The following is a 20,079-nucleotide window of genomic DNA, read 5'->3' as shown; positions in this document are numbered from 1 at the left end:
TTCAATATCTCTTTCTGTGCCAATTTATTAATTCTAACAGCGCCCCCTTCAGCAAAACGATGTGACTACAATTGGCACTTTAAAATTGAAAGCCACAGTTCACTCGCACCTTTCTCCTCTCTGTGCTCCAGGTTTATAATATTTCTTTAATGCTGCATGTTTGGTTCACTCCAACTCGTCTGAAACTTAACGATAAACCAAAGACTTCTGTGAAGCCTCTTCTTGTCGTCATCAGGAGGATCTCTGTGGGATCAATAGTTTTATCTGTTCAAACATGTTATCGTGATGAAGTCAAACCAACCTAACAGTCACAGAAACACATCATCTTTATGACTTCCCCACAAACAGACGTCCATGTTCTGTTTTTATGACGGGTAAAAGTCCACTGCAGCCGTAAAGTCAGACAGATAAGCAGAGAGCAGAGACAGACAGGGATCAGAGTGGACGGACAGACGTGGATCAGCTCCGAGTGGACAGACGTGGATCAGCTGGACAGACATGGACATGGACAGGATTCATCCTCGTTCACCCTTCTTCAGTTTCCTGCTGCTGGTTCTGCTTCAGGCGTCCAGCCATGCGGCCGACAGTGAGTTCTGACTTCTGTCTGTTTTCTTTCATCTTTGGCGCCTGAAGCTACAGACGTAGCATCAGAGAGCTAACCGCTAACACAGACCAGGTCTGAAATTCTGCATGTTTAATTACACTTTATTTACATAAAATATTAAAACAAAGAAAGACACCAGAAGATCTAAAACAGGAAGTCATGACACAACACTGACCTCAGATCTTTTCGTCTTAGCCCCTCCCACCTGACAGGTTTATAGAAACATGTTTCTGTGTTGTATTCTGTGTTAGGATCTGTCAGACGGACAGTGATTTGACGTAATGACAGAGTAGACACTAACAAGACTCCATCTTGTTTTTCCTCCCTGCAGTTTGCTCTGCAGCCTCTCCGGTGTACGTTGAAGAAAACAATGACGTGGGCAGAGTTGTGACGATGATCACTGTAAATCCAGGTGTGACGGTTGAGTTCAGTCCTCCTCCTGCGAACCAGAACAACCCATTCAGGCTGGAGGGGAACCAGCTGATAGCTGACCAGGTGCTGGACTACGAGGTACCTGAACGCACCAGTCACACCTGAAGCCACATCTCAGTGACGAGTCGAAACCTGTTCAGCATGAGTTCTCTGTTTCTCTTTGTAACATTTGCAGGCCACCCAGAGCTACGTGGCCTCCATCATATGCACTGAGACCGCCACATCGCTGAAGGTGAGACTGTCTGTCCGGACGTCCAGCAGCTACGACACCACACAGAGACACTGACGTCCATCAGACTTTAGTTTGTTTACGGAATCTTTGATTTTAGACTCAGACCTGTTGAATGAAGTCATTTAAGTGTATATTTGGTTGCCATGGTTTTGGCATCACAAGGTTCCTGTAGGAACCATCTCAAGGTTCATGAGGACGTTGAACAACCACAGCTCCTGACGTGTTTCACAGGCCCAGAAGGCAGTGTGTGTATCTATTCTGTATAATCTGTTGTTGAAGATGACGTCATGCTGTGTCTTGTGTCCCCAGGTGACTCTAACCATCGTTGTTCTTGTGGAAAACGTCAACGATAACCCGCCCACCTTTGCTGAGAATCCATACCGGATCGATGTGTCTGAGGTGAGAACTGCTTCTTTCATTCTGTCTGTGAACCTCAGCCAGAACCGCAGCGGTCCCACCTTGAACCTTTTTGTCTTACAGATGGCTGCCATCGGGACGACCGTGGGTCGATTCCCTGCCACAGACAGGGATCAGCACCCTGTGCTCTACTACACACTGACATCTGATTCTGTGAGACTTTGAATCCAGATTCAGCTGCTCCCACATGTGTTTACATCCAGGTCAAATCTGATTTGTTCTGTTCTGCAGACTGATTTTGTTCTGAAGTCTGCTACCATCCCGGAGCTCCTCGTCAACGCTCGTCTCGACTATGATAAGTCCAGAAATGTGCAGCTGGTCCTGGAGGCTCAGGTGATGCTGCTCAGTGATGTCTTTATTCTGTCTTGGTGTGTTCTCTAACATGTCCTTCATTCTTCTTTAGGACACTCCCCTGACCCCAGTGGAGGGTGGGAACTCATTCACCGCCACCACAACCATCATGGTCACCGTCTCAGACAGCGATAACAGACCACCGTGGTTCCAGCCCTGCGACAGGAAGGAAGTGAGCGGGGCTGTAATCTGCCAGAGCGCAGGCTACACCGGCAGGGTCGTCCAGAAGGAGCTCCAGGTGGGTCAGCTCACTGGAAGGCCTGGACCAGTCTGGATACTGAAACTCAAAAACCTTTTTCTTCCGCAGACCGGAGTGCTTCCACTGAAACCAGGGCCGCTGTACGCCATTGACGGAGACTCTGGGATTAATGAGGAGATCATGTATTCGTTCCTGAGTGGTAAGCAGCCTGGACTCCAGTGCCGGCCTGTTTTTGCAGCCTGAAAGGTGCTGGTAAATGTCAGCAGCTCATTCTGTCTTGTGTTTCAGGAAACGACCAAAATCTGTTTGAGATCAACCCAAACACAGGCAACATCAGCATGCTAAAGGCAGCCGACAGGTTGGAGATGATCACCCTGACCGTGATGGTACATTTAAATCATCACGCCCTCGACCTCACCACATCCTGACCTGGTGGTTAAAAAGCAGAACGCTCTCTGGGTTCAGTATTCTAACGGATATGTTCTCTTCCAGGCCGCGCAGAAGTTGAACAACTTCCAATTTGCCACAACCACCGTCACCATCAGCGTCCAGCAGAAGAGCCTCCACCCCCCACAGTTTGAGAAGACTCAGTACGAGGGCCTCATCACTTCAATGGGCCAAATGGCCGTGAACTCGAAGAAGAACGAGCCGCTGCAGATCACTGCCAAAGACGAGGACTATGTCGGAACCGGGGTAAGACTCCAGGATTCAGTTTAACAGCTGCCTTGTTGGAATCAATCATCTATTGATGAGTGAGTGAGTGACTGACTGACTGACTGACTGACTGACTGACGCTGTCTTCTGTGTTCGAACAGGGTCTGAATCCTTACATGAAGTACTCTGTTAACAGCAGCGATTTCTCCACCATTCAAGGCTACATCTTCATGACTAAGGAGCTTCCAGAGGGCACGTATGTCCTGGAGGTGAGTTCACAAAACACAATAAAGACTTCTGTTCATTTTCTGATCAGGAACTCACTTCGTCTTTGCACTTTCAGATGGTGGGGACGGACTCGTCAAACGACGAAACAGCTCGAACTCTCCTCTCACTGGAGGTGAAGTTAGGTAAGAAGGAACAAATCATCTGCTTCTTTCTTCTTTGAACGCAGAGCCTCTCGTTCTCCAAACAGACAGACTGTAGACAGACTCCCCGGTCTTTGGAGGAAGGCACATGTGTCACTCACATTGTCCTGTGGTTGGTCTGCTCTGATGTCAAACCGTGTGGTTAAAGACGATTTAACTCTGGCTCAGTTTTTGTGCGACCGACACGTGTCGGCTCTCTGCGTTCACTCTCGGACCTAAAACCACTCCTCTCCTCCCAGGTCAGACCACCACCCCCAGTTTGCCTCCAAACACCACGATCATTAGAACCACATCACCCACAGAGGAATCCACCTCCGGCAGCAAGACCACCATCCTTATCGATCCCACCAGCACAGTGAACAGTGAAAGCACCACTGACCCCAGTGTGTCCACCGACGGCAGCTTCCCAACCATTAAACCCACACCGACCACCGAGGAAACCAGTTCCACCACCAGCACGTCTCACCCAGGTGGTCACACGTACCGTACTCTGTCGATAGATTCTCAAATTAAATACAAACGAGCAATAAGAGCTGAGAGCGAAGATTTGACCAGGCCGGGAGAGTCCCAGAGATCCCAGTGGTTCAAAGCAGCCGGGCTAGAAGTCCTGCTGTTGACATTTAAAGCGACCAACCACAGAGCTCTGCTGTGCCGTGTAGTGACCACAGTAAAAAACATTGTTGTGGTAGCCAGCCGTGAGCTAGCTGGCTAATTATGATGCTAAAGGTACTGTTTTGTGTAGTATTGCTGTATAAGGTCAGTTGACACTAAAATATGATATTCACATTGAGCTAGCAGCTACATATAGCATTGCAAAACTGTGTTAGCAAGGACTTTAGCTAACGTAGGTTAGCTACATACCAGTTAGCTTTGGTTTCTTTCTCTACTTTGGCTATCTTTACTCTGGTTTGGCTTTGGCTAGCTTCTTGTTCTCGATCATGAATCCAGAGCTGTCCCCTTGAAGCCGTGTAAGATCTGTTTCCTGGTTAAAATCTCTGGTCTTTGTTCCTACAGGGATCGTTCCGTCTGGTGACTATAGGACAGCTGACATGGCGGCGCTCGGTGCAACTTTGGGTGTTCTGCTGTTTGTTTGTTTGGTCATCATCGGGGTGCTCGTCCATCAAATGAGGAAGGGGAAAGCGGACTGGAGGAAGATCTATGAAGCCAGCGTGTTCAGAAGCTCTGTAAGTTGAAAATATTGCTCCATGAAATCCTCCAGTGGACCCTTGTGGAACTACAGTTCTCTAACAACACCCCATGTTGTCCTCTAGCAGGACTCTTGTTCACTTCCTGTGTGTTGATTCTCCTTCCTCAGCTGGGTCAGAGTTCAGGGGGTCATAAGGAGGGCATCCAGTTCACCAATGAAGCCTTTCAGAATGATGAAGACAGCAGCAGCACAGGCTCAGGCGGTCCAGGTGGGCGGAGTGTGATGGCTGGTGGAGAGTCCCCGAAAAAAGAGTCCGTGCTGACGACCTCTGCAGCTCTGAGCGCCCTGCTGCCCGACGACACCAGCGACATGGGGTCAGACAAAGCTGACAGCGAGAAGGAGGTGAAACCCATTCTGACCAAAGAGAGGCGCATGGAGGAGGGGTACAAGTCGGTGTGGTTTAAGACGGACATCGACCCCAATGCCAAGGAGGAAGTGGTCATCATACCGGACAGCAGGGAGGACGACAGCGAGGCGGACGATGAGGAACCGTCGTTCAGCGGCAGAGAAGACGACGGCCCGCCGATGGAAAGCTCAAAGGTGGCCTTTGCTGACTCGGATCTGGATAGTGGACTTGGAGTGAGGATGGAGGAACCTGGAGAGGACTCACAGAATGACGAAGTACTGACCGCTGACCTGTGATGAGAAGAAGAGCGTAGCGGGACCCGCCCATAATAAATTCTAATGATGATTTATCAGCAGTCCAAAAGCAGTGACACAGCACCGGGCCTGAGCACACCCTATTTATGACGTTAACAACCAATTAGATTATTCCACCCAGGAGCATAAACAACCCGAGTCTGCCAAGACATGAAGGAATGGAACCACCACCAGGCGATGTCTGTGTAGACCCCTGGTGGTCCCAACTGGTATTACAGGTCTGTAAGTAAGTGAGTGAATGGAATGTCTAAAACGATCCCGTGTTCTGGTATCCGTGGGTTCCTCAGTGCTGGTAGGTGAAAACATGTCACCTGAAAGTGTTAACTGCAGAGAGACAAACAGCCGGGGTTAAAATCTGAATCATAAGTCTGTGGTGATAAAGCCTCCCTGCTATAAAACTTTATGACCCAAACAGAACTCTGAACCTACATTAAATAATTTAAACCTCTTATCAGCATCAGCTGATGGAATGATCAGTGTATCATGATGGAAAATTTAAATAATATGGAGTAAAAACATTCTTTATCCATTCTGTATTTACTGTAATTAAAGAGACAACTTTTGTAATATGTGGTTCAGTCTCTCTTTATGTGAATATTTTTGAAAAACAACAGTCGACATTAACGTGGAGTCACAGGTGGAGTCAGGAGCCGCACAGAAACAGCCGTCAGTGTGGATACTTGATTTTAATTCACATTTTAACAACAGAGAAAAACACAGTTTAAAAACACCTGTTTGTATAATCGCCCCTGTTTTATATTTATTGATTATTGTTTTTTTTTTTTTTATAAAACCCTTAAACCTGAAAAAATACAGCAGGTCCTCAGAGAACTGTTCACACAGATCATGTAAACAAGACGAAAATCAAACCTGAGAAACCGAACACGGAGGCCAGGAGACACCTTTAAAGAAGAGACGAGGCAGAACGGCAGCAAAAAACTTCATTAAAATTTAAAAGTTTCAGTTAAATTTGGCAATGAAAAAGAAAAAAAACGTACTACTTGATTTAATGAAGATGATTTAGAAAGTGACATTTTGGAGCAGATCAGGAAACATTCAAACGAGCTAAAAGTGACTGAAGCGGTTTGATATGAACTTGAAATGTAAACAGCTGTTCTGCAGGCTGGCAAACATCATAATTATAAATCCATTTATGCGATAAAAAGGGAAACACATTAACCTAAAGCAAACATTTAAATAAGTGCATGTTCATGTGCAGATCAGGTATTTTATCAGTGACTCAAAGCTAACAGAAAATAAACAACAGGAGCTGTGCAGATAAAACACTGTAGCTGCAGCATCGCTCAGAGTGAGCGCTCAAAACACAGCATGTGTGCTGTTTCTGTAGCTGATTAGCTTTAAGCTAACTTAGGACTTATGCATAATGTGGCTTTAATGATTATAGAAAATAAAAAAGCAAAACGTCACTTTTACAGGTCATCTGTTTCGTTAGCTTTAGCCTTTTAGCTAATACCAAAACAACAGTGCTTAAAAGACAAGGTTAACTTTGTGGTTTACAGTGGGTTAAATGTAGAAAGTTCACTTTATACCATCGCAATTAAACAGTGAGTTACTGTAAGGCTGACAACATCATAAAAAGATGATTTTACAGTTTCCAGAGGACATGATCAGAACTCCAACAATTTCCTGGTGCGTATTTTACAAAAAGAACACGCTGCCTCTCACTTCCTGATCTGATCTGTTTTGAGGGATTAAAGTAGTGATCACTTTTCTCTGATATGAAAAAATATTGCCAGAATGATCAGATCAATAAAAAGAATAGTGATGGCATTGATTTAACACACAGTCATGGTATGATTGTAAACATTTGTTAAATTACTAAAAGTCATATTTTACACTTGAGATGCCCGGATAATCTAAATAATAACAAAATCATTTCAAAAACAAAAACAGCTCCTTTTTTCTACTTGACCAACTAATGGTTAAAGAATTTAAGCTATAAAACAGTTACAAAATATTCATTCAGGTTTCTCAGAGTGCAAACTGACGTCTTTAAAACAGTAAAGCCATGATTGTTGTTTTTAATATTTGACAAACCTTCAGCGCACACTGTGCAGTGAATCTGTCCTGGAGATGCTGACTGATCACATCCCGCTGACAGGCTTTTAATTTGAAAGGAATGACGTGCAGCAAGTCCTGAGTTTAACAAAAAACTTGAAAACAGTAGATGGGACTATTTTTTTCCCTCGACTTGTGTTTGAGAACACGCTCGCTCAGACACGATGTGCATTGATCTGATCAGGTGATCGGCTGATTTCGTGACATTTGTTTCCATCGCAGTTCCTGTGTACATCTGCGTTAAGGCAGCCATCTTGGGATGGTTATGTTTCTTGGCTGGTGGCCGTAACCATGGCAACGATCTTTGTGTGCTGAGTGTAGATGGCCTCGAACGCCTCGTCTCTGTGCATCATGGCGCCGAAGACCATCGGCTGCAACAGAGCAGAGGAGCGTCAGACCTACTGATGTCTGACTTCACTTCCTGATGTCTGACTTCACTTCCTGATAACTGACTTCACTTCCTGATGTCTGACTTCACTTCCTGTTTTTGCATAATTCATCTTTGGTCACAGGAAGTTCCCTTTTTGGACTTCTGCACTAATGAATCCTGGTCATGGACGTGACCTTCTCTTTCTCTAGCTCTTACCTTTTGTGTGGACGGCGTTGCTACGGAGATCCCCATTCCAGAACCAGGCAGCACCGACAAAACCTTGTACTGTGAGGGGACAGAGGGGACAGAGTCCATCAGAGTGTCATCAAGTATTAGCGTCGCCCACATGTGTTTATCTTTTTGGCAGCCATGCCTCCCTGTGGTGGACGTGTACCTTCTGGATGTCGGTGATGTCCAGCAGCTTGATGACTTTGTTCCTCTTGGACGAGCTGGACCGTGAGCTGGAGCTCTCGAAACACAAATAGCTGAGAAGACAGAGGACAGAGGAGTGCTGGTTAAACGTGTTCATGCAGACGCACCATCACGGTGATCAGGACGCTGTCTCTCTCACTTCTCTGTGACGTAGAGGACTCCGTTGCGAATGTAGTCTGTCGGCGTCTTCCTGTCTCTGTTGATGAGGCAGCAGCGCCAGCCGTTCTCACACACTGAAAACACACAGCTGCTCAGCCGCTACACAACAAAGACTTCACAATAATTGTGTCAAAGTAAATCCTCCCCCACCTGACAGAGGGCGCTCACTCTCCGGCAGGTTGAACACCTCGTGGAACGCTCCTCTCTTGGTGCTGTAGTATCGCCCTCCGTCCTCGTCCCGGCTGACACCCAGCGGGGCTGCCGCGGCAACGCCGCCCCGACTCGCCACTGCAGGAACCTGGGCAGGAAGAGTGTGACTAGATCAGTACATCAGCACGAGGAGAGAATTTAGTTTGCATGGGTGAATGAACCTCATCACCTCACAGCAACAGTTTAGAGCGTGGCAGTCCGGATACTGTCAGCTCATCGAAATCCACTGTAGGCGTCACAGCAAGCAAGCAGCTCAGACTCAACCACAGCGTTTAAGATGAGGTCATGAGGGCTGAAAGGACCGGGTACTTTCTAAAGGCTTGGCAGGTTTAGTGACTGACTGAACCATCTGTCAATCACTGCTAATCACAAGCTAACTGCAGCCACTGAGGAGCATGTCGGTGGATGACCTCTGAACGATTGACACGTTTGTCCTAAGGACGGCACTAGAGGAAAGGTCACGGATCTAAAAAGGAGCAGGGCTGGGACGTCTCACTCACTACACAGGAAACTAGCTGCTGATTAGTTACACTCAGTGAGGTCACTCCAAAGCTCTGATGACACCCCTTCACTACAGCACACACTACTGACCTCTACACTGCAACTGCACGCACACACACACACACACAGGACCCTACCTGTTCACACTCAGACGGCTGAGAGAGAGAAAACACAACAGCTCAGAGACCTGAACCTGAAAGGAGCCAGTACGGCACTGACGCAGCCTGCACTGAGGGCTTTGTTCCTTCCTGTCATGTGACTCAGTACATTCTGACTTCAGACCACCATGGTGCGTTTGGACTGACCCGTCTGCTCAGTGTGGTGGTGTTGCTTCGCTCCTTCAGCTGCAGGTCGGTGGGCAGGTTGGTCCAGATGATGTAGGGGGTGTCGAAACGCTGCCTCAGCTTGGGACAACTTTTGAAGATGAAGTCGATGATGAAGAACTTGATACCTGCGTACACACCTGAGGAAAAGGAGGAGGAGGAGGAGGGAGACTGATTAGACAGCAGTAAGACAGTTTGATTCCTGAGTCTGTCTGTTTATGATGCAGAATCAGTGTTTGCCTGGAAACAAATGTTTTTTTTGTTCGTTTGTTAGTTTTTGGTCTGGTCCTCATTGTAAATGCAATGAATGCTATGCAGAACAGATTATCACTGTCCAATCAGACGCCCAGTAAATTTGCTTTAGCCAGCAATGCTAATCAGAGCGGTAAAAAATGTAAATACTAGTATAGTCTTTGGTCTGTTATTATAGCAACAGATCGTTGCTATGCAAACAGACTGTCGCTGTGGACATGGTCATATCATAGGTGAAGATCATTAACTTGTTAAAAAAGATTAAGCCCAACCATGCAAAGCGGTGTCATGAGGGTAAAAAACAAAAAACGTTTGTGAGTCTGTGGTCTGTTATTTAAGTAAAGCAGCCTGTTGCTATGCAGAACAGACTTCTATGGACCTGGTGCAGATCATAGGGGAGGTTTATTAACATATTCAATGTCTAGTAAATCACCGCAGAGCACATCCTCGCTAACCGGCAGGAACAAAACCTGAATGTGTGACCCACCTATGAAGAAGCCCAGCAGTTTGTACGGCAGTAGGCACGAGGAGATGAAGCCCAGCCACAGGCCGATGTACAGCTTCTGAGTCAGCTCTGGCTGAACCCACATGAACAGGCTGCACACACACACACAGTATGTTAATGTGAAATAACTTATATATATATATATAATAATGAGTCAATAATGGCAGACCCACTTCTTTATCTTCTCCAGGATGTTGGCCATCCTCCCAAACAGATTCTGCAAAAAAAAGGAATTATTGATTTCTTTAGTTGGTAGCCATCGTCCCCAGTCATGGTGACATCATCTTGTTGCAAACAAATGAAGAGTGGAAGCTCCTCGGAGCCGCAGACCTGAGCTTTCTGAGCGACATCCAGAACCAGCTGGAACTTCTCCGACACTGTCAGGTCTTCTTTGGAAGGCTCCTGAAAAACAGACAGACCTTTAAGTATAAAAAGAACTATCACTCGCACACTTTACTGCAATGTTTGAACTAGTCCAGCAGGTGGAGCTGTTGGGCTGTCAGGGTGGCTGCAGCTTTATCTGGATCAAACACTGGCTTCAAGATGAACTGTGACCAGGAGGAAAGACAGGAGTGCTCACCACCGGCTCTGAGACATCAGGTACGATGCTCCACTGGATCCTCCAGCCTCTGAGAACAGACGGACGCACACATCGAGTCATCTCACTCTCACAAAACATCTTTTACCATTTTGGACCAGTTTCAGAGCTGAGATGCTTAAGACCATAAATCAATTTTAATATAAGACATGACACATCGTTCCTGATTATAATGGGGCAGAAACCCTGATCCAGCCCTGGCTGCTTAGCATGGAAGCATAAAAAAGTGACTCTGGCTTTGTGATTGGCTGACAGAAAGTGGGTGGAGCTTGCACTGACTTGGCAATGAGGTAATTCAAGGAGAGGCGGAGGATGGCGAAGAACAGGAACATGGGGATGACCCAGCCGTGCCACGCTGCGTACATGTACACCTGTGAAGAAACGTGTCTTTGTGAGTCCATTTATTGGGAACAGCTTCTGGTGGGTGTGTAAAAAAATCCGTCCTGCTGTTGACTTACGATGAACGCGATGGCCGACGTGTAGGCAGAGTACCAGCTGGATAAGGCAGAAAGGTTCCTCATGAAGTTGGTTATGGGTCTGAATCCTCGTTCTGGAAACACAGCAGACCAGCTGATCAATCACAGACTGATTAAGTTTGAGCTGGAAACTGAAGGAAGGAAACACTCACTGAGTCGTCTCATGTTTTCAGTCAACCTGTGGATCAGAAATGAGGTAGATTAAATGCAGCCAATCAGAGCGGCAGTTCCTCAGACGGCCACTTGAGGGCGGGCTCTAAAAAGCCGTCACCGAAAACCTTTTTAGGTATTGAATATTCTTTAGGTGTTTCTGGGACCTCACTCACCTCTTGGCGCTGAGCGGCTCCTCCGCCTCCACTGTCGTCTCCTCCGGTTGGAAGCGGAAGTCTTCGATATAAACACCGAACCGTTCGTACAGCCATTTCAGGAAGCTGTCAGACACCGTGTCCTTCTGTTTGTCTGAGAAAAGAGTCCAATGAAAAAACAGGACAGAGCAGGAGTGAGGCAGAACACCTGACAGGGCCACGTACCTGTACCTGTACCTGTACCTGTACCGCCACCTGCAGGTGGAGGTGGGGGTGGGGCTCTATGTGTCTGTGAAGGTGAGTCTTCAAGTCTGTGGGCAGATAGAGAGGACGTCAATGCAGACAGCGGTCTCCATCCACCTCCGGACTGTCTCAGATAACCCACCTGGATCTCAAGGCCTCGTTGATCTTCTGCTCCAGCTCCATGCGCCTGCAGCGCTCCTTCTCCAGCTCCTGCTTCAGTGAATCTACGTTGGACTCGTCTCTCAGCTTCCTCAGCTCCTCCTCTGAGACACAAGGACCAGAATCAGAGTGTCAGTAAAAATCCTCACTGATTCACATAACTTCACATAACATGACTTCAACTCACGTAGGAAGTGCTTCTCCAGCAAGGCGATTTCTAAATGACCTTTGACCTCATTTAAATCTGTCCGTGGGTCATCTTGAAGCGCAGCAGAAAATGATCCTGGACCAGCCTTTGAGATAACGAATAAATTAGCAAAAAGAGCTAAATTAAATCAGGCTAAATAAAAATTGTGCGTCTCTGAACCTGAGCGTCGCTCTGCTGCTCCGCCTCCACCTCCCTCAGCTCCTCCGTCTCTCTGGCAGAGGCGCGGGATTTCATCATCACCTCCTCGCTGCACTCAGTGTCGGACGTGTTGGGTGACTCTGCCAGATCCAGGAACTCATCCCGTCTTTGGCCCCGGAACCGGATCTTGTCCAGACGCCTTAGCATGGTGGCTGCCACGAAAGACGGGTCTCTACCTGAACATGGCCGGCGCCTGCGCTACATAGAAATATATATGTAGGGAAATACAGTGATGGAATGAAACTGTGTGCATTGCTAGTGTCAGCTAGGGTAAACTTGAATAATGCATCTTGCAACAGCTAGCAGCTACAGGTAGCATCACCAAAATACCCCCGCTGTGTTTGTAGCTACATTTAGCTCAAAAATACTTGATCAGCTGCTCTCTTGATGCAACAGAGACCATAAAACCTTAGATTTCTGGACTCTCACCAACATCTCAGTCTAGAAAGATTTACAATTTTTCCTGGTATGACCACCAGGTGCTTAGCTTAGCATAAAGACTCCAGACGTGGAGGGACACAACCAATGGTGTGGCTGTGCCAAAGGTGGAAGAGCAATTGTCCATTAACTGTAAGGTTGGTGGTTCGATCCCTGGCCTGGTCCCCATGCAGTTTCTTCCATAGTATCTGGCAACTCTGTATTTAGTTCCTCCTCCTTCTTGCTGGTGGAGCAGTGGATCCACTTCCACATGTCATGTTTCTGCTGTCCATAAACTTACTAGCTGTATGTGTCATTTTTCCTACCTGCACTGTTTTAACATGCGTTGGGTCAGTAAACACACCCACATGTGACATGAAGTGAATTTGATCTGCAGACGGTTGACTGGCTGAAGGTGTGTTCGGTCTGAGAATCACGGAGCTGTCAGACTGGTCCGACTGCTTCTGAACGGGTGGGACTGACTGACAGTCAGACAGACAGAGGTGCTGACAGGTCCAACTGCTTCTAATCATTGCTGCACTCACTGATGGACAGACGAAGCGATTAGCAAAGAGCCAGGGTTATTAATAACTGAAAGGACTGACTGCTGCTTCACTACAGACAGAACTAGTAGAATGATGAGGCTCAGATCTGCTCATTATTACATCACATTTTTTAGTCGGTCTAATTAGTGTGAACTGACCTGAATAAGCATCCCCCCAAAAAAATCAATGGATTGACCCATTTAAAGGTTTATCTACTGTATTTCCTGTACCACATCTTATTTAATGGGCTGTTATTGATCTATAACATATTAGTTAAAGCTTATAGACTCTTATTGATTACCGTCCAGTGTATGAGCTGGATGGTGATCGGAATCACGTCCATAGCAACGGTCGGTTATCCCTAGCAACAGCTTGTTCTTTAAAAATAACAGACCACTGATCACACCAATCAGAACCAAGTATTTCATGTGACACACAACAGACATGGTGTTAGTAGAAGTGGCGTCAACGTGTTAAATACCTTCTTTAATTCAGCTATAAGCAAGCTGATATTAATTATTGATGATGTTGTTTATTTAAGAAAACAGTTTCCTGTTAATTTTCTGCCGGTTTATTAAGAGATTACTCAAATATATGAGACTTTTCAAGACCTCCAGATACCCGCTCACGTTGACTGGTGACAGCCAATCAGCTGCAGCCTACCTGCAGGATCAGGAGGAGGGTCTTCGTTGGACACAGCGGGACACTTTATAAGGCGACGGAAAGCTGGTTTTAGCGGTGAGGACTGAAGGTAAAAGGGGGCACAGGAGAAGTTCCTCACCGTGAAACAGACGATGGATCAAACTTTCCCCTCCTGTTGTCTGTCTCGGGGGTCCAAACAGGCTGTAAACCGGATCAGTCCCGCTCCAAGGCCGCTCCGCCCTCCTCTCCACGGCCGCCTCTGCTCTCCGTCCTGACTGTTAATCCAGAAAAAACAACAGTTTTCGGGCAAAATGGGGGCTTGTTTGTTCCCGACCTGACACAATAATAATCACCGCTGTGGGCGGGGTAGCCAGCGGCAGCCCCAAGAAGGAAGTGACGCCATCACGCTACGCTCTTAAAGCGAACGTCAGGTTACGTCAAGGCGGAACCAAAACAGACAGACCTCTGTTTCTGGAGGAACTTTGAAATAGTTTGACTTGTTTGTGCCTCATTTATTTAAGAACACTTTTCTCCAGCATGGTCTCCACGGTTCAGAACACCGACGTGAAGCAGGTAGGACTCACCTGAGGAAAGGTAGTTTATCACGGGCGAGGTTTTGACAGGTTTTAACAGCTGTTCCGTCCTCCCTGAGACAGCTAGCCACATCTTAAATATCTACAAACATTAGAAACACTCATAAATACTCCTGCGCTGCTTCTCGAAGTTTCCTCACTAGACTACATTCAAATAAACAACATATTTTAAAACCCTCCTCCTTCTTGTCAGTGTAACAGCACAAATCTCTCGTTGAAATGTTACATAAATTAGCCTGAGAACGTTTATTAAAATGTTTTATTTATTAAAGGTGAATGCAGAATTATGTAAATAAAAGCTTTGCATTGTTAAGGTTTGAGTTTAAATAGTTATATTGCAGATATAAGTGTGTTAGGTGTTTTTGTATTATTTTAAACTACATTGAGGATTTCCATGTTCTACTGTGTGCTTTGAATTGTAGTCAAAGTTGCATTAGAGATGTGTTTGTTCTGCCCGTCCCCTGCAGAAGGATGCTGACCGAGCCGTGGTCGTAGCCGTGACAGCTGGTGCTGCGTTTGACACAGGGGTCGAGGACGACAATGGCGTGTACAGAGCCGGTGTGGCTTTTCCACTGCTGCAGGTGGACACCCTGCAGAATCCACTATTAGACTTACTGTCACATTTTGTCTTTGTTTAGAAGAACACACACACTGTAGGTTTCTACTTTCACTGCCTCGCTGTCCCAAATAATCACCAGAGCATCAAATGTGGATTAGACTGCACCTGAAAATAGACTTCTACAAATGCAGTTTTAATTCCTGCCAAACCAACAGCAGCCTTTTTATTGTATATATACACCGTATGTCTTCAGGTAGAGCCAATGTTTGTTGTTTGCAGGCGCTGCAGAAAGTGAATGAACGCCTGCTGGAGGAAAATCCAGATGAATCGTTGCTGTTCGATGTCGTCCTGATCACCACTGACAGCCAGCAGCAGCAGCAGCAGAGCTCGGGCATCATGAGCAGCACCAGACATTACGGTAATCTAACCTCAGCAGCACCTATAGATGACAGGCTGATCAGTCAGTGTTTGTTTGTTGATGTCATGGCCGCTCTGTTGCAGGTCTTGAAGTGTCCAGGTTCTGTTTTTCCAGTGATGAGGATTTTGTTGAGAGTCTTCTGAAAAACAAGGTGCATCTCTTCCTGACGGCGGACAGGAGCGAGGTGGTGCAGGCGTCACGTTCAGGTCAGGAGGTGTCTTCTTCTTCTCTGTCATTAATTCTAACTTGTGGAAGGGAGTTTCCAGAATCTTGATTTATTTACGATAGTTGTGCTGGATGAAATATCAGATGAATGTTCTCTGTAAGTCTTAAGTGTGTGTGGTCAGTGTCCACTGAAAAGTGGACAGTTCTTCCTGTTTTTGTCATTTCTTGCTTTAATTTTCTGGTTTTGTGGTGCTCAGAATTCATGTCTTTTGTGTGATAATACAAATAATAATGAGTAGGATCTTAGTGCAGTCACCTTCCTTCTCACTGGTCCAGGTGTTCTCTCGGCTCTGTTGGATGAGCACACCGCCTCCTGTCCATCAGAGCAGCTCAGAGTCTTGCTCTGCGGGGACGCCATCATCCAGCCTGATGTGGGACTTACACCAGCCAGTAGACAGGTACCGACATCTCCGTCATCATGACTTTGTTTTTTTGCCCCTCCAAAGGATAATTCAGACCCCTCCCTCACAGAGCTTCTCAGCTCAGCTGGGCGAGATGCGGCGGAGGTTCGGCTTGCTCGACAGCCCGCTCAGCATTTCACTGGTGACGCTGCACGGCGGCAGGGAGAGCTGCGGCGCCGCCCTGCGGACTCTCCGGTCCCTTGGCGTCAGCGTGGAGGAGGCGTGCTGCCTTGCCGGGGCCCCACGTGGCCCCATTCTGTCCGTACTCCGATGTCACTTCCTGCTCAGTGACGGCTTCAAAAGCACGGAGGACTGAACAACATCCATGCAATAAAACCCTGAAACAAGCCGGTAACTCCCCAGACTGAGCCTTGAAGTGACGCCTCAGACTTCCTTTGGGTTTGTTTCTGCTTTGTGTTGTGAGGCTCAGACAGGATGACAAGAGTAGAATGTATATATGTGTGTGTTGATGCAGGGAAAGTGGTTCATTCACTGTTTGTGTCACCTTTCTGACATGTGTGGCTTTTTTTCCTAATAAATTGTAGAAAAGACATTTTTTTACTATATAATATATATGCTTTCATTTCCTCATTGGCTTTAGCTCATATTCTCACATTAAAAGCCTGGGCACTCTGAGCTGGTGTTTAATGTTGACCAGCAGATGGCAGCAGAGATCCTCATCAAGTACACACACGAGCAGTTCAGACTGAGAAGTTAGGGTTCCTTTAACATTCATACACACAAAGGAGAAGGGCTTTTAGGGTCATTGAACGCACCATCTATCCGTCCATCAAACAGATTACTCCAGTGGAGGAAGAAGAGATGCCCAGACCTCCTTTTCTCCAGCAACTTCCTTCAGATGCTCTCAGGCCAGCTAAGAGATGGAATCCCTCCAGAAGGTCCAGTGTCAGCCTCTGGGCCTCCACCCAGGTGCGTTGAAAAACTCATCATTGATGGAGTTCCACCACACAAAAATAACACATAACGTTTTATACCTCAGCCTCCACCGACTGTCCTGCTGTGTCTCATAAAAGAACTTCTTAAAGAAAAACTCACTCTGATACTCCTGACACATGGTGGGATGATGTTCTTTCTCAGCCAGTTCCCTGTTGTTGGGGGGGTCTTCTTTTTGTTCCCAGCTGGGGTAGCCACAGGTTTGCAGGGCTTCCTGATGTGTGGTTGCTCCTCCTTCCTCCCCTCTGTGCTGGTGGGTACAGTTTGTGCTCAGTGCTGCAGGCTCCTGATGACTCCCAGCTTATGTTTCAGTGGGTGGTGTGAATCAAACACCAGGTACTGGTCTGTGTGTGTGCGTGTGTGGGTTTCCTGTACACCTCCACACTGAGGCTCTTCGGTGTCCTCCCGAGTGAGCTGGATGTTGTTGTCCATTGCGCTGATGTGTTCTGTGAACCGTTCCACTTCATGGGTCTTGATTTTGACCCAGGCGTCATCCACATATCTGAACCAGTGGGTGGGGGTGGTTCCAGGAAAGGAACTCAGGGCTCTTCTCTCCACTTCCCATTTGAGGACGTAGAAAAGTTAGATTTTAAGCTTAGCTTTTGTAATACTTAATATGTGATGCATTCAAGGACCAGTTCAGTCTTCCTTGCCCCTGCATCTGTGTCTGGTGTTATTTCTCGTGGTTGTCGGGGCTTATTATTATTGTGTTGTGTCAGTGATGAATGTTTGATGTTCTCAGTGAGACTCCCTGATTAGATCAGGTTTGTATTCTCTGTGAATAATCAGGGCAGCATGTGATCAGTGTAAGTCATCAGAGGCTGAGGTCGTCTCTGCTGCCACAAATTGAAACATGCTCGGTGAAAGCCGGCGGCCCGCCGGGTCTCTGACGGTCTGAGTGATACGGAACAGAAAACACTTTGTCTTCATTAATCTCAGTGTGTTTTCTGATGACACTTCATGTCCCCCTTTCCAACGCAAACACATACTTAATTTAAAATATGAGGTTGTGATCCTGCTGCTGGTAGGACGGCGGCACTCGGCTGCCTGCTCGGCTCTGCTGCTCCAGACGTTTAGATGTTAGGATTTTCCTATGAAACTCAGCAGTTAAAGAGTTTTACATGGTCCCCTAGAAGGCTTCTGTGATCCTTGAGTTGATCCCAGAGGCCTTTGAAAAGACTCCAGTGGATCACCAGGGATCCGTGGGTTGTCCTACCACAGTGGTCTTTGTGCTGGTTCTGACAGTTCTTGAGGAGGTTGTATGATTCCAGTTAACCATGACATGGTCCCAGCCATCTTTCAGTAGATCCACAGGGTTTTGGGGGGGGGGGTCAGTCTGGTGGTTCCATTGGTCCACAGAGAGGTCATTGAGGTTATTACTGGTCATGAGGGAGGTTCAAAGGGTCCTAGAGATGTATCTTTGGTTCTTAAAGAGAGGCCAGAGTCTATTTTAAACAACATTTTTCATAAATGTCGCTAATCACACTTTATAGATGGACTGTTGGTAAAGATGGAGCTCTATAGCCAACATGGGGGTCTGCACCACTTCATCCTCTGAGGACGGTGTGCCATAATTATTACCAGTAACAATGTGTTTGTTTCAGGAAGAGAGAGCAGTGATCCCCGACACCCCGGCTACCTGACATCTTTATTTAGTTTCAGGCTTTTGGAGCCTTCAGGCTTTACTTCCTGGATTGATATCAGGCCATATAAATGTCAGGAACCCTGATTCTACATGTCAGACTGTGTGGACCGCTGCTTCTTTGGTGAATTCGGAGGATCACTGTGGAGTCCAGCTGACTTTAATGTAAGGAGATTGTCTGAAGTTTCCCTACTGATCATACTGTTCTTCTTCTGACAGGCAGGAGCTGTGTCATCATCCTCCCACTCCAAGCTGATCCATCAACAGAGAGCGCACATTAAAAATCACCTCATCACCTTCAGACCATGAGACCACGCAGACAACAAGCTAAATGGGTCAAAAATAATCATAAATTTAAAGCTGTACTGGCAGAAACAACAGAGCTGGAACCCAAATCTGTCACCATGTTGAAGCTAAATGTCTGAAACCACCCCAAAGTGCAACATAAAAGAGGATCCTCGTACAAAAAACCACAGGGGTCCTGAAAATTTGCATTAATTTTGAGGAAGAATATCACACAGCAAAAATCCTCCCTGCTCTGCTGCCTCTGCTCTGAGCCACAGGCAGGAAGGTCAGGGTGGAGGGATGTGATGTGAGGAGGAGGAGGAGGAGGAAGAGGAGGATGAAGCATCTGTTGGATCCTGAAGCGACCTGAAGGGCAGAGGCAGCAGGAAAATGACAGTGATGAAACATGTGAAAGCTGCCTGACTGAGCGGCGTGCTGCATGGCCCCCACCAAACCCAGGAATCAAAAAACCTTGAAAAAGTTTTTTATCCATCAACCTCTGTCACAATCCTGGTTTTACCAGCTCATTCGTAGCATTTGAGGAGCTGAACGTGGAGATTTTGTGAGTAATGATGTAACATAGCGATGTTCAGTCTGACCGGCGGCGGTGATTTCTGACTGACGGAGAGGAAACAGCAGCTGAGCTCTGACGTCCTGATGAACTCTCTGAATCTGAAAACCTCAGAGCGGAGTTTCCCTCTCAGCGTGTGACCTCCATCTCCCTGAAATCTATTTTTAGGAAGGCGACAGGAAGAAACACTTCAGCGTGTCTACCTTCTTTCAGGCTGAAGCTACAAACAGAAACGGAGCAGCTAACAACACGTCAGAACCATCCGCGCACACAGCTGCAGTTCTTCAAGTGGCCACTTGAGGGTGGCTCTAAGAGTGAGTCAATCCCCACAGACCGATGGCCGATGTTGCGTAGCAGCTAGCTGTTAGCTTCGACTTTCAGCACACACATGTACCTCACAGGCGGACAATAATCTGTGTAAAGAGGTGACTATGAATAATAACATGTACATCATTACAGTGTTGAGCATCCCTAATTTTAATACATAAGTAATTTCAGGCATGTGGGACAGCTCCACCCTGACTCATACCTGAGAGGGAAAGGTCTTATTTTTGGGATTCATGCTCTTAGTGTCAGACTCTGAGGCCAAGGTCTGCAGCCTCAGCAGTTTCATCACACCATTTGA

At 46.8% G+C, this 20,079-nt stretch overlaps 3 protein-coding genes across 10 annotated transcripts; 2 read left to right on the top strand and 1 right to left on the bottom strand.

Annotated features, from left to right (window-relative positions):
• Nucleotides 1–425: 425 nt before the first annotated feature.
• cdhr5b (cadherin-related family member 5b) lies at nt 426–5,734 on the top strand. 2 transcript variants are annotated; one of them, XM_028431521.1, is made up of 15 exons: nt 426–586; nt 936–1,114; nt 1,212–1,268; nt 1,578–1,667; nt 1,749–1,838; nt 1,917–2,018; nt 2,089–2,274; nt 2,344–2,434; nt 2,524–2,621; nt 2,728–2,928; nt 3,051–3,158; nt 3,233–3,299; nt 3,557–3,787; nt 4,332–4,501; nt 4,633–5,734. In XM_028431521.1, the coding sequence occupies exons 1-15, from the start codon at nt 499–501 to the stop codon at nt 5,164–5,166; spliced, it is 2,292 nt and encodes a 763-aa protein (XP_028287322.1). In that variant the 5' UTR covers nt 426–498; the 3' UTR covers nt 5,167–5,734. The 2 variants fall into 2 exon arrangements, with proteins under 2 accessions (XP_028287322.1, XP_028287323.1); XM_028431522.1 differs by lacking the exon at nt 3,557–3,787.
• Nucleotides 5,735–5,933: 199 nt separating this feature from the next.
• On the bottom strand, nt 5,934–14,084 carry LOC114451994 (GRAM domain-containing protein 4-like). 5 transcript variants are annotated; one of them, XM_028431045.1, is made up of 20 exons: nt 13,946–14,082; nt 13,828–13,870; nt 12,164–12,395; nt 11,984–12,089; nt 11,780–11,900; nt 11,620–11,705; nt 11,416–11,548; nt 11,242–11,267; nt 11,072–11,163; nt 10,893–10,984; nt 10,596–10,644; nt 10,346–10,417; nt 10,189–10,232; nt 9,998–10,107; nt 9,241–9,398; nt 8,375–8,522; nt 8,205–8,298; nt 8,028–8,118; nt 7,850–7,918; nt 5,934–7,634 (listed from the first exon to the last, which is right to left on the bottom strand). In XM_028431045.1, exons 3-20 carry the CDS (start codon nt 12,347–12,349, stop codon nt 7,527–7,529), a joined length of 1,785 nt encoding a protein of 594 aa, XP_028286846.1. In that variant the 5' UTR covers nt 12,350–12,395; nt 13,828–13,870; nt 13,946–14,082; the 3' UTR covers nt 5,934–7,526. The 5 variants fall into 5 exon arrangements, with proteins under 5 accessions (XP_028286846.1, XP_028286842.1, XP_028286847.1 ...); XM_028431041.1 differs by lacking the exon at nt 13,828–13,870 and having other exon boundaries at nt 13,946–14,084; XM_028431046.1 differs by lacking the exon at nt 13,828–13,870 and having other exon boundaries at nt 11,632–11,705; nt 13,946–14,084.
• Nucleotides 14,085–14,162: 78 nt separating this feature from the next.
• LOC114451996 (cytosolic 5'-nucleotidase 1A) lies at nt 14,163–19,360 on the top strand. Of its 3 annotated transcripts, none has more exons than XR_003672226.1 (7): nt 14,163–14,379; nt 14,867–14,980; nt 15,238–15,376; nt 15,460–15,582; nt 15,878–15,999; nt 16,073–16,401; nt 16,801–16,909. XR_003672226.1 is itself a non-coding variant. In XM_028431049.1 (7 exons), the coding sequence occupies exons 1-7, from the start codon at nt 14,344–14,346 to the stop codon at nt 18,905–18,907; spliced, it is 756 nt and encodes a 251-aa protein (XP_028286850.1). In that variant the 5' UTR covers nt 14,163–14,343; the 3' UTR covers nt 18,908–19,360. The 3 variants fall into 3 exon arrangements, 2 of the variants coding, with proteins under 2 accessions (XP_028286850.1, XP_028286849.1); XM_028431049.1 differs by lacking the exon at nt 16,073–16,401 and adding an exon at nt 18,818–19,360 and having other exon boundaries at nt 16,801–16,932; XM_028431048.1 differs by lacking the exon at nt 16,801–16,909 and having other exon boundaries at nt 16,073–16,519.
• Nucleotides 19,361–20,079: the final 719 nt, after the last annotated feature.

This window comes from Parambassis ranga, chromosome 19 (assembly GCF_900634625.1).
Source record: "Parambassis ranga chromosome 19, fParRan2.1, whole genome shotgun sequence".
Classification (NCBI taxonomy): Eukaryota; Metazoa; Chordata; class Actinopteri; family Ambassidae; genus Parambassis; species Parambassis ranga.
This window is presented reverse-complemented; position numbering and strand designations above follow the sequence as displayed.